This window comes from Ovis aries, chromosome 12 (assembly GCF_016772045.2).
Source record: "Ovis aries strain OAR_USU_Benz2616 breed Rambouillet chromosome 12, ARS-UI_Ramb_v3.0, whole genome shotgun sequence".
Classification (NCBI taxonomy): domain Eukaryota; kingdom Metazoa; phylum Chordata; class Mammalia; order Artiodactyla; family Bovidae; genus Ovis; species Ovis aries.
Window position 1 is genome coordinate 22,906,730 of NC_056065.1, and position 13,193 is coordinate 22,919,922.

General features: G+C 39.1%; 1 protein-coding gene and 1 non-coding gene across 5 annotated transcripts in view; both read right to left on the bottom strand.

The window, feature by feature from the left end:
• Nucleotides 1-13,193, bottom strand: part of RAB3GAP2 (RAB3 GTPase activating non-catalytic protein subunit 2) — a 103,286-nt gene that overhangs the window by 40,817 nt on the left and 49,276 nt on the right. For all 4 annotated transcript variants that reach the window (XM_042257088.1, XM_027976278.2, XM_060396324.1 and 1 more), the window contains 6 exons: nucleotides 10,717-10,815; nucleotides 5,376-5,524; nucleotides 4,171-4,250; nucleotides 3,961-4,050; nucleotides 2,201-2,340; nucleotides 243-459 (listed from right to left, as the gene is read on the bottom strand). In XM_042257088.1, the coding sequence (XP_042113022.1) occupies nucleotides 243-459; nucleotides 2,201-2,340; nucleotides 3,961-4,050; nucleotides 4,171-4,250; nucleotides 5,376-5,524; nucleotides 10,717-10,815 (775 nt within the window). The remainder of the gene's footprint in view (nucleotides 1-242; nucleotides 460-2,200; nucleotides 2,341-3,960; nucleotides 4,051-4,170; nucleotides 4,251-5,375; nucleotides 5,525-10,716; nucleotides 10,816-13,193) is intronic.
• Nucleotides 8,175-8,306, bottom strand: LOC114117367 (small nucleolar RNA SNORA36 family). Its single transcript, XR_003591070.1, has one exon. It is a non-coding gene; the product is annotated as a small nucleolar RNA SNORA36 family (small nucleolar RNA).

Below are 13,193 nucleotides of genomic sequence, written 5' to 3' on the forward strand. Positions count from 1 at the left end.
AAGTGGGGCACCAAAGCTGACCTTAATTCAGTAGTGTATCATGGCCTCCTCAGTCAGATTCCTTTGTTATTAAACACTTAATCCATAATTACATAGCAGGCATTCATGGGGAAAAACCACAATAAAGGACATTTTAATTCTCAACCAACTTGCAATCTAATTAAGTAGCTTTAAACAGAAGCTTTACTTGAACAAAAGCATTTCTTTCTGCAGCCAGGAAAAGGCTAGGGTTTGCAGCTTACCTGCAGTGCTTTCCCACGTTGAAAGCACCAACTCGAGGGCCCTGCTGTGTGCTCCACACTTCTAAAATGCCCCTCCGTGGTGCATAGATCACAAGGAACTGAGCCACTCGACTTGGACCCTGAGGACTTCCAAAAGGGGAAAAGTCTCCCTTTTCTGGCACTCTTTCGTGGAGGTCCTCTACAATCTGGATCCAACCAGTCTGTGCATCTCGATACCCTTAGAGACAGAGGAAAAGGAAAGCCACTAAGATATGGAATCTAGGTTTAGCAGAGCCTTCTGAAGCACTCCGGGATGTTTTAGTCAGGGGGGCTCAAGAAAAGTAATAAACGTGTATTCTCTCTCATTATGAAATATATTAAACAAAAAAAATTGTAATTATGACAAGTCCTAAATCGCCAAGACTCATTAAAATGTCAGTTTGCTACAGGTGGTTCTGACCACACTTTCTTTTTTAAGAAGAAATCAGTTATCATGGAAGGTTTCCTGATTTCCGTCCCTTCCTCCCTCTCTTTAAAAAATTCTGGAGAGATTTTAAGGTTCAGATTTCAAATAAAAATCCAATTAAAACAGAAGATCAAACTGGTTTCCTGCAATTCCAGTCCCCTGGTGGCACACAGACAGAGGGAGGACATGGGCTGCAGAGCAATGGGAAGCAGCGCTGGCCTGTGAGAAGAAACACACAGCTGACATGCCTTCCTAATCCCTCTCTTCTTAGTAACGGGGAGGAAAAGGACAGTGTGCACCACTGCAGAAGGACAGGCCACAGTGGCAGCCATAGCATCACCATAGTGGATCTGGACCAATCGGTATATATTCTGGAAAAGTCTTGCTGAGAACATACCCTTGAAGTTATTTCAAAGACAAGCACCATGTCACGGAGAAATGATGTATCTGCTACCTTGAAACCTATTTCTAAAGACACTTAGACATGTGGCAAGTAAACACTGCAGGGATTCTTTGGCAAGAAGGTAACAGTGGCCTCAGTCAGGTCCAGAGTTTAAATTTAATGCCCTCAAATCCATTATTCCTCACAATGCTAAGAACAGACCAGACTGCATCAAAATTGTGGTTTCTAACTAACAGTTTCTGCTGACATGTTAATATTAAAGATGATTACAAACAATGAATTCTCCTTTCCTCCTTAGTCAAGCGGATTTATTTTATTCAGGTTGAAAATGTGCCAATGTATTTTTAAGTCTCCCTTATAGTTAGGTTTGCCATGCGACTAAGTCCTGAATAATGTATTGCAGAAAAAGCTCGGCAAGACTTCTCAAAGTATCTTCAAAGTAGACTAAGGCGGTAGTCTTTCTGTCTCCTTCTTCCTTCCTGGGATGCATGTAAGATGGCTGGAGCTTCAGCAGCCATATGGACCATGATATAACCTTCATGGGGAAGCTACATGGAATGACTGAGTTCCTGAGGATGTCACGTGATATCATACTGATCCTATACATAGCTCTGTGCTTGACACTAAATGTAACTTCTAACAGACAATGTTACCAACACACTTAAATGAACTGACCCAGGCATATGGATATGGAACTCAAATTTTTAAAAAATGAATCTTGCTAGGTTTTGCCATCTTGAATCTGAAAAATCTGGCATTCTAGTTTTCGAAAGATTTGATTCAAGCATGGCCCTGCAAACTGGAATGAACCTTGCAGGGGCAAGAAACTGAATTCAGGAACTGACAATGTCAGCGAGAACTGAAAAGAAGTACATAAGGAAGAGTTTTTAAGTACCTATAAGTTGGTCAAACTTAAAGGATGTGTCAGTTGGACCACAGGTCAAATGTTGTTGATATGACCTGAGTTCATGATTAAGAAAAGAAAGAAAAAAAGAAAGCATAAAGAATTAAACACTGTTATCAACAAGAAGCTGAAGAAGGATAGCACTGTTCAGCTACTGGGGTAAAAAAGCTAACTAACTTTTGTCCTGGATTTTTGTAAGAAAGTACCTTTCCACATGCGTATTGCAATTCCTCTAGCTACATCCAACAAAATAACTCTGCCAAAATCATCTGTTACTGCTGCCAGTGTGTTACATGGAGATAGACATATACTTTCACCGTGGCGTCTAGAATCTGGAAGCCCAAATCTGATATTTAAAAGAAAAAAGAAAGCAGAAATCAAAGTCCAATCTAGAAATAAATAAAAGAATAATGAAATAACAAAACAGACTAAATCTGATTTTACATTAATATAGAGAAATATGAACTTTCTATGGATTAACAGTTAAATTTATTAACTAATCACAACAGACATTTTGTACTACAAAATACATAAGGAACTTTCTTCTATTATATAATAATACCTAAGTCTTATCTCAGAAATATTTGATACAGAATAACCACAACCTTATTTTTTCAGAGTATCAAGTACAACTATATCTTTCCTTGACTAAGCAATATGTCATATGAAACTACCCTGACAACCAACTAAATTTTAGAATACTTTGCTCCTACACTCGCATCTTTGTCTATTTTTTCTTATTTCTAATCTTTCCTCTGTCTTCTCTAGATAGCATATCCTGCTGATATCAGTGTAACTGCCTGAAGCAAGAACTTTCCTTCTTCTAAATAGTTATCTGTACACTGTTCTTGGTCTATAATCAATCCTATTAGAACTGTGGGTAAAATAAAAGTAAGGAAGTACTGAGAAAGAACCAGAATAGCTCATTTTGAAAAAACTCCCTGAGACCACGTACTCAGAAACTTTGTTACATCCATGCAATGCATAGGGCCATTTAGCTTATTTCTTCATTCTTGGGTGACTGGGGATGTGATAGTTAGATGGAAAAAAACTCTAAAAATAATCTTCAATACATTTTGAAGTGAAGTGAAGTCGCTCAGTTGTGTCCGACTCTTTGCGACCCGGTGGACTGTAGCCCACCAGGCTCCTCCATCCATGGGATTCTCCAGGCAAGAATACTGGAGTGGATTGCCATTTCCTTCTCCAGAGGATCTTCCCGACCCAGGGACTGAACCCAGGTCTCCCGCATTGCGGGCAGTCACTTTAACCTCTGAGCCACCAGGGAAGCCCTAACAGATGATTAGTTGTATCTCTTCAGTTGAAGAACATCTAAAAAAGGGGAGATGTTTTTATTTCCCTTCATGGTGGTACTTTATACTGAGTAATAAAAAAGGATTTAAAAACAGAATCGAGCAAAACTCATGCCCTCTCCCCACAAAACCTGACAATTCCACTAAATATCCCTCAGTACTGCTGGAACAAGAAGGAAGCATAAGCCAGCATTATTCAAGCATAAAGAGCTTGAATATATGTGATCCCGTTTTTACTTTTTTTTTTTTTAAAGAAATCACTATGTCCTTTTTAAGGTTCTATAGCTTACCAATAAGCTAAACTTTTTACAGAAAGAAGTTCAATAGCTATCAAAAACCCAATGTTTCTACTGTACGTCTAAGTGTACAGTGTTTGTAAGCACACACCCAACACACACACACACACACACACACACACACACACACACACTGAGCCTCTACTACATGATGGGGAGACACGTGTCATTAAAACAGATAGGAACCACTCTCCTTATGAAGTTCACATTCTGGTAGAAAACCTTAGTCCCACATTAATGACTTATAGGAGCTCCAAAGACTCAAGAAATCAATAAATTAGCTAAGCACATGGAAAGACCATACATTTAACAGTCCATTTCTAAAAATATTAAAATGCAAGAGGAGCACGACAGACTTGCCTTACAGCTAATGGGGTAGCTGGTTCCACCTTGGGTTTTTGCTTCTGGACAGCTTCTTCTTCATGCTTGCTCTTCCAACCAAGCCAACCACTGAAAGAAACAGCATTTAGACTAAAACCACGGATTCCAGTGTTTTAACGTGCAGACCATCCAAATACATGTTAAAACTAAGTGAGATGAAAATTAGATTATTTAAGCTGATGTCATTACCTGGCAGCATTAAATAAAGCGGAAGTGAGTTTACTTGCCACTGCAAGTGCAACGTGAGATAATAGTGGTTGCGTGCTTCCCTGAAAAACAGAACATTTGAAAGATGACAAATAAACAAAATACACTTTTTAAATGAGACGCACTTTAAAAAGGTAGGGGGCAGAAATATAATCAGAAGTTTTAACTCTACAGTTTAAAAGCAAAATCACTAACAGTTTATAATCTTCATGATTTCCCTCTTTATGTTATAGTCAATTAGAAAATCTAAACTAGGACATTAAAATGGCCTTACTCTAGCAGGGTTACTGATTTCTCATCCATACAGAACTAGCTCTTCTCCCTCTTTTCAAAATATTTTTTTCAGTTAGTTTTTATTTAGAAATACTTCATATTGCACAAAATACATTTTAAATTTAAGTATAGCTGGTTTACAATGTTGTGTTAGTTTCAGGTATATAGCAAAGTGATTTGGTTTTATATACACACACATATTTCAGATTCTTTTCCATTACTGATTATTACAAGATACTGAATATAGCTCCCTGTGCTATCCAGTAATGGACTGGACCCTACAATGATATACTGAGACACGGCTGGTAGGCTGTTTTTAATTGCTGCATTATATCCACCTATATTTGAGGCAGTCTTCATTGTTGCTTACCTATTTTATATATTGGAGTGTATATCTATGCATCTCAAGCTCCTAATTTATTTCCCCCCATCTCTTTTTTAAGAATATATTTTTGTTAAAGTAAAAAGACGGTTTGGACAATTCTGAGAAGGGTGCTTTTTCTGTGAGAAATCAGACCTGCCAAGTCTAATACCTAAATCTCCCCAGTTTTAGGGAGCAGTTTTCACCACTTCATCAGCTATAGTTGGCAGCTCATTCTATCTTTACAATTCCTCATTTACTCAACTCCCTCGTGGGCTGACATCACTAACAACTCTAAGCTTCTGACTACTGCACCAATATTTTAAGACAACTCAACTAAGAATTTGGGGCATCAGAAACAAAGAAGGCTGCTTATTTTACATTGACTTTAGTACATTTTCAGTTAATCTAAAGAATTTAGAAGAAAGTGAGTTGAGACTAATTTCAGCTTATACTGAAACTTAAAAATGTAAACTGCTTAATCTTTTAAAGGCTGTTACCATATCCAATTTGTATATATGTTGAAAATCAAGATCAGTGATGAAACACTTACCTCTAAAGCATAGAAGAAGCCTGTAAATGGACTGGACCCTACAGTGATATACTGAGACATGGCTGGTGGGCTGTTTTTAATTGCTGCATTATATCCACCTATATTTGAGGCAGTCTTCATTTGATCAAAAGGGGACAGAGTCATAATACCTAATGACAAAACAACAACAATATGTGATTTTAATGCACTGAAATGACACTGTCATTTTAGATTACTAGATTTTTATTTCAACTCCATTCTAAAATGCTAACTGTTGAGTTTCATTTAATAGATAAAAGTCATTTTTAAAAGCTACAAGATCAATGCCATAGAACATCCATAAGATATTAAAACTGCCATCTACAATTCCTCTAAGCTATAAAATATACAAAACAATTTAAATATTAGTTTTTTAAACAGATAAAAACTTCAAATGGTACAAGAAATATAGAGTCTACCAATATTTCCAGCTATAAGTTTACTTTTTTGAGGTAACAACTAAAATATTTTCTTATGTTGCTTTTCAGAAATGTTGTAGGTACACAAATGACAGCACACCAAATCAACTGATATGTGCCTTGTTTTTTAAATTTAATAAAATATCAAGGAGACATGCCTCATTCTTGGCAGTCACTCAGAGTATTCCACTGTGTGGTCATGCCATAATTGATCTGACCTTCTGATGGACATCTGAGTTGGTTCTCACCTTTTACCACTACAAATAATGCTGCGATATATGACCTTGATAGGTCTTTGCACACCTATATAAGTTCAGCTGTATGGCAAATCCTCATCAACAGAAGTGCAGGCTCAAAAGGCGATCTACATTTGTAAACAATTTTATTAAGTACTGTGACGCAGCATTCCACAGAGGCAGTGCTGCCTCACACCCGCACCAGAAAGGCGGTAGCTGCCATATCCTCTCCCGCACAGTGAGAACCCTTTCCAAACATCTGCTTTGTAGTCCAGAAGGGACAACTACAAAGGCTCCAAAGTGGGAGGACACTTGGTGTAGCGGAGGAGCGTAAGTAGATCAGCGTGGGGGAACACAGGGGTGAGGAAGGGGCAGTTCTGCAGGAGATACAAGGCCTTTGGGTTTTATGAGGAATAGGATGGGAAGCCACTAAAAGGTTGTGAGCAGAGAAGTGGCAAAAATATGACTTATATTCTACCAGGATCATGTTAGCTGCTACTGGGTAAAGACATTATAGGAAAAGAAGAAAGGCAGCAGAAAGACCAGTTAGGATTTTCACTTCCTCAGTAGTTCAGGCAAGAGACAACAGTGGTGTGGACTACTATGCTGACAATGATGGAGAGGAGACGTGGTCAGATTCTGGATTTCCTGTGAGGGTAGCTGAGTCAAAGGCGGACTGGTGAGAAAAAAAAGAGAATTAAGGATGACTCAAAAGCTTTTGGTGCAAGCAAGAGGAGACGACGAGAGAGAAGGACAGAGGAGGACCAAGCTTGATGGGAGAAGTCAAGAATTCGGTTTGGGATATGTTAAGTTTAGATACCCAGGGGGAAGTGCTCACCAGGAGCTGGAAAATGAGTAAGAAGTTTAGTGAAGTCAGGACTGGAGTCAAAATGGAGATGCTGTGAGATGATTTCTTGTTCTTGTGTTTCTGAGTTTTGAAAGTAGGGGGTGGGAATATTTATTCTTAAATGTACTCCGATGCAGCTTTCATTCTCACCATCCCACTTAAACTTCTAAGACTCAATGAACGTTATTAAATCTCCTCTCTTGAATTCTGTGACACATTCCAGTTAACCATTCCGTCCCAAATTTATACTGATAATCTCGACCTCTTGCCTGACCTTTAGACTCATGTGTCTGCCTACCTGGCATCTCCATTTGGAAGTCTGCATCAGAAGTTAACCTGTAAAAACCACAACTCTCCACTCGTTCACCCCTACCGCCTCCTTCTCCTATCCTCTTTTCAGCCACAGCCCGAACATTCACCCAGTTGCTCACACTTAAAAACTAAGAAATCTCTGACTCTTTCCTTTCTCTCTTTTCTACTATCCATCCCTTGGCAAGTGCCAACTACATCTCCAATCTGTCTACTCTCTAGCATCACTGCCTCCTCCTGAAACAAAATCCTCATTCTCTCTTGTTCCAATAACTCTTTGCTGGTCTTCTAGCATTCATTTTTTATTCCACAAGCCTCTCCCTGAAGAGGAGTCAGAGGGATATTTTTAAATATCCCATACTTAGAATCCATCAATGGCATCCACTGTGCTCAGAATAAAACCCGAACTCCTCACACCTATGTGATCTGACCTTGGTCCTTGTCTCCCACCTTATCTGGTCCCTCTTCCTCACTTTACAATCAAGGCACATCTACCTCCTTTCCGTTTCTTTAACCCTTCAGGTTTTGACTGCACGCCATCCCCTCTCCCCTCTAGACCAGGCCTCTGTCTCTGCTGCTTTCTCTTCCAGAATGCTTATCCTACGTTCACACAGTGGCTGCTTCCCATCCTTCGTGTCTCAGGAGAGGCCTCTGCTCACCTGTGTTAGACCTAGTCCCCTCGTTCCTTTACTTCTGTCATAACCCTCTGCTTATTTTCATGATGCTCACTAACACTTTGCTATTACCCTATTTATTCATTTGGTTTGTTTCTTTTTTGTCTCCCCATCACCAGAACCTAAGCTTCATCAGGGCAGGGGTCCTGTCTGCCTTGTATTTCTAGCACCAAAACTAGTGCCTGGGACACAACAGGTATTCATTCATTTCTTTGTTGAATGAGTTAATCAGACCTTTACATAAAGATGTACATGGAATAAAGCTCAGGGCATGCCCCCTCTTTTTTATTTTTCCATTTTGTAGGCTGGGAGATAAATGAATAGAATAAAATTTTCTATCCAATCATTTCTCCTAGCCTGTTTCAATGTTCCAAAGTTTAATTAACAGAACAAGGAAGTCACCCTGAACTGAACTCAACACTTTGGAGTTTTGCAACATTTCTGTGTTCACAAAAAGTAAAGATAATTATATGGAATGTCTACCAACAAGTTGCTTATTACAGATTATAGGCAGACCTCGGAAACATCGTAGGTTCAATTCCAGACTATCAAAAGAAAGTATCGCAGCAAAGTGAATCAACGAATATTTTGGTTTCCCAGTGCAAATAAAAATATGTTTATACTATACTGTAGCCTGTTAAGAAACAGTATGGTGTCTTAAAAAACAATGAACATACCTTAACTTAAAAATACTTCATTGCTAAAAATTGCTAACCATCACCTCAGCCTTCAGTGACTCCTAATGTTGTCGCTGGTAGAAGAGTTGAAATATTTCAAGAATTACCAAAATATGACACAGAGACATGAAGTGAGCAAATGCTTTTGGAAAAATAGCCCCCAAAGATTTGCTTGACAAAGGGTTGCCACAAATGTATAATCTGTGAAAAATGTAGTATCTTCGAAGTGCAATAAAGCAAAGTGCAATAACACAAGGTCTGTCTGTGTTCCATACAAGAAATGCAACAATAAACAAAGACGCTCTGTGTCAGGTATCTCCAGTTCGCCCCTCTGGATTCACACTCCTTCCTTCTCTCCCTCCTGGTGTGTGCATGTTATGAACCCAGATTTTGAGCTGGATTCAGACAATGGGAAGCCCCACCAGGAGGTCAAAGACAGAAAAGAAAATGAAGTCAGGATACGTATTTCCTTGGGACCATTGGCCAAAAACCACCCTGCTCTCAAGGTGCTGATTCTACTCATTATCTCAAATGAGTAGAATTGAGGCCTAGGAGCAGCTAACAGTCGCACTGCTAATGAGCCCTGAGACACTGGACTATCCCGTGTGGTTCTCCTACACTACAACTGCATAAGTAGTTTCTCAGCAAAAACCTCATCCAGTTATTTTTTTCTTTATATTTTATGTGCTATTTCAAAAATCTAACAAGCATATATTATTAAACAGAAAAAAATGGGAGTATATTTTAAAATAACATTTCCTTCTTCTCTACCGCCATTTCTACTCTTAGTTCAGAAGCCCATCACTTCTTAATGAGATCATCATAGCTTCCTTACTGCACTTAGTTTCTCGTCTTGACCCATTCAAATGATTTTCCCAACAGGCTAAGTGACAGTACCATTTTCTTGTTCAGAATCTTTTCAGGACTCTCAACATGGTGATGAGAAAAATAACAGTTCCCGTGCACAGTATCCTAGGCCTTCACAATCTGGCTGCTCCTCACAGGCTGGCCTCACTCGGGCTAGTTCTCATTGTTTTTCCTGCACACAACACATTTCCACCCCCATGTGATACCTGTTCGCTAAAGTGCCTCCCTGACGCTTGTCCTCTTGGTCAAGTCCCACTCATTCTTTCAGTCTCAGATTGAGGTCAACCTCCAGTTCCCTGATTCCCTCGGGCTTCTCCTCTACCCACCCTGGAGGAGGAGGTCCACTTGCGATTCTGACAACTGTCACATGCTGTGATACCGTGACTGTTTTCACATGTTTCTCCCAGCCAGCCACAGGCGTCCTGACAGCAGAAACAAGTCTTTCCATCTCTGCATTCCTCACACCTAACACAGTAAGCCTTCAAATACGGGTCACAAGAAGACATACGCTTTACTCTATACTTTGTTGATCTAAAGGTTACATTTTTAGAAGACCGATCTGGCAATTCTATCAATGAAACTCATCTGTACAGAACTTAAGTCAAACAGTGGGTGACCCAAGACTGTACAGGAGGGACCCCCTGATGGTCCAGTGGTTAAGACTTTGCCTTCCAGTGCAGGGGGTGCAGTTGGAGCCCTGGTCAAGGGAGCTAAGATCCAACATGCCTCATGGCCAATAAACCAAAACATAAAGCAGAAGCAATACTGCAACAAATTCAAAACAGATTTTTAAAATGGCTCATATTAAAAAACAATCTTATAAAAACAAAACAACAAGGAAAAAACTGTACAGTACTGCTTATGCTAAGGGCATAATTACTAAAACCACTACCATTCCTTAAAGACATTAACTTATGATCATCTGTAAGTCTAAACTACCCTCCAAATGTCTCACTAAAGATTTTCTTTTCACATGAGAATAAATGTTATTGTTATTGTTCAGTTGCTAAGTTGTGACCAACTCTTTGCAACCCCACAGACTGCAGCCCACCACACTCCTCTGTCCATGGGATGTCCCAGGCAAGAATACTAGAGTGGGTTGCCATTCCTTTTCTAGGGGATCTTCCAGTATCCAGGGATCAAACCCATGTCTCCTGCATTGGCAGGCAGATTTTTAACCACTGAGACATCAGGGAAGCCCTGAGAATAAATCTACACTTCCAATAAATGAGATACTTCTATCAAAAAGTATAAGAAGTAGGTTCCAGAATAACTGGAACTAGTAATGGCTTACCAATACTAGCATGATCAATAATTGTGTCAATATCTTGTAGACCCCATTTCTTATACGCTAATGGCGGTGGCTGGATGTTCTCATTGCCTGATGCTGCAGCTGTCAAAGATAAAAATTAGACAAACCAAGCTTAAATAAAATGGAGAAAATGAAGTTTTACCAAAAATCATTAAAATATAATAACTTGATTTATTATTCTAAATTAATTAAAAATAAAGTAATATCAGCCATGCATACAGTGAGACTTACACCAAGACAATATGCATAAAATGCATATATTAAAAGACTAACTTGGCTGATATAAGAGATTCTGAAACACTTAAGGAATCAGAAAACACTACTAAAAACTCTAGACTACCATCAAAAATCAAGGTGAATTCAAACTGTAGTTGAAGCCAAGTATGCAATTTCTCCTCTTGAGAAAGACAGTGAATAAAATCCTTGAAGCAGCAACCAGTGTCTTAGTGAAACCTGACGGTACCCCAGCAGAAGCACACATAACAAAACAGAAAGATCTCAAAGGCAAATAACTGAGACCAGGCTTGACAGGAAGATATGCTAACAGCGACAGCACTGCCAGGAAAATGAAGGAAATGCTGATCACTGACCATGGCATTTCCACCACGGAGTGAGGAATGAAAAGAAAAGCAGCAGTTACACCTTGGGCCACAGGTTCACACACAAGACCCCACTTGTCAGTACATTCTCAGGCTATGCATTAGAACACAGCTGGATTCTCGTCATTTATTCAGGAAGGTGAAGAAAAGTACTCTGACAAAGGAAAACAGTAATCCTCTAAGCACTTCAGATTTGACAGTAAGGCCAAGTAGAGAGAGTTTTCCTATACTGTGAAATAAAAGTCACAACAATCTGTAGCTAAGTAATCAGATATTTAGAGCAACTTACGGTAAGAGAGCAGTAAGTGGCTTACTTACTTGCGAGGAGATAAAATGGCTTTATGATCTCATACATAATAAAATAAATGGCAATTCAAAAATAGTAAAAATGAAATGGCTAATGATACCAGTTAAAGCATAACTGTCTATTTCTAGTTTATTTTACTGTAGAATTCTTATGCATATAAAACTACGAAATTCTTAAACCTATAGAAAATTCTTATAGAAATTTCTATAGAAAATGACATTAATGGCGATTATTTGAAATTTCTCCAAAATAACAGACATTGAAACTTTACGTGGACTAAATTTAAATAATTTAAAAGATTATGAAAATAGGTATAAATATTCAAACAAATTCTGACTTTACAGAAAAGCATGTACTACTAAAGAACCACATAACCAAGAAGATACTGATCATATACATCAACCTGGTAAAAAAACAGTGAAAACTTCTATTGCAATGTGAGATGCTGCATTCTCTCCCTGGAAGAAATTGCTTCTTCTGTGTCTTACAGTTTAGTTCTGGATTTATGAACAATCTTTATGAACTGGATAGCACATCTTAATTAAACTCTACTTTCAGGGAGTTAAATCATTTACACACTAAACTTTGCTCTTTTTAGGGCCATGAAGACTCCTTTATTCCAAACCAGAAGAAAATGGAGTAAGTCAGCACCAACACTGGTATCTGCACTGACTTGGGGCTTTTTATACTTTTATTTTAATATCTCTAAAACTGGAATCTTAAAACTGATGGCGTGACTCTTACTGGCAGCACTTTTGCTTCTTAGTGGAACAGAAAATAATAGTTGCATCTTGATTTTTGATAAAACACAATATCCTCTTCTAAAGACTAAATAGCCTCAGAGTTTAAACTATGGGTAGGGAAGGTTACAGTGCACGTTTCATGCCAAAGTCTGGAACTGACATAGTTGCCTACATAGATTATATTTAGGGCTCTTAAGTTTTCTCTGTTCAGAAGTGTTTCAAGCTAGCTAAAAGCAGCTGATGCTGCCTGCCTGTTGAATCCGGCCTAGTGTGAGGAAAACACCCCCTGCACACACTCTGCTTTCTTCACCCCCAGAGAGTGGAAGCAAGGCAGAATCACAAGATTTTAGTATGCTGGCCCAAGTAGCACTCATCTAATGAGAAATCTGGTTCCTCACTGAGACACAACTGAATTCTCTATCCCAGTGCTGAACTTCTCTCTTAACTGGCCAAGACATTCTGCTGAATTAGTGAAAAAAGCCTGGCAACATGAGAGCTGAAGGTCTAGTCCTCACCGTTATCTTCCTAATTAAGCAATCTACTGTGCTTAGTTGCTCAGTCGTATTCAACTCTCTGCAACCTCATGGACTATAGCCCGCCAGGCTCCTCTGTCTATGGGGATTCTCCAGGAAAGAATACTGGAGTGGGTTGCCTTGCTCTCCTCCAGGGCGTCTTCCCAACCCAGGGATCGAACCCAGGTCTCCCACACTGCAGGTGGATTCTTTACCATCTGAGCCACCAGGGAAGCAATCTACTACACTCCCATTTCTATAGTAGTGGGTTTTTGGTTTTTTTTTCTGTTTAGAACTA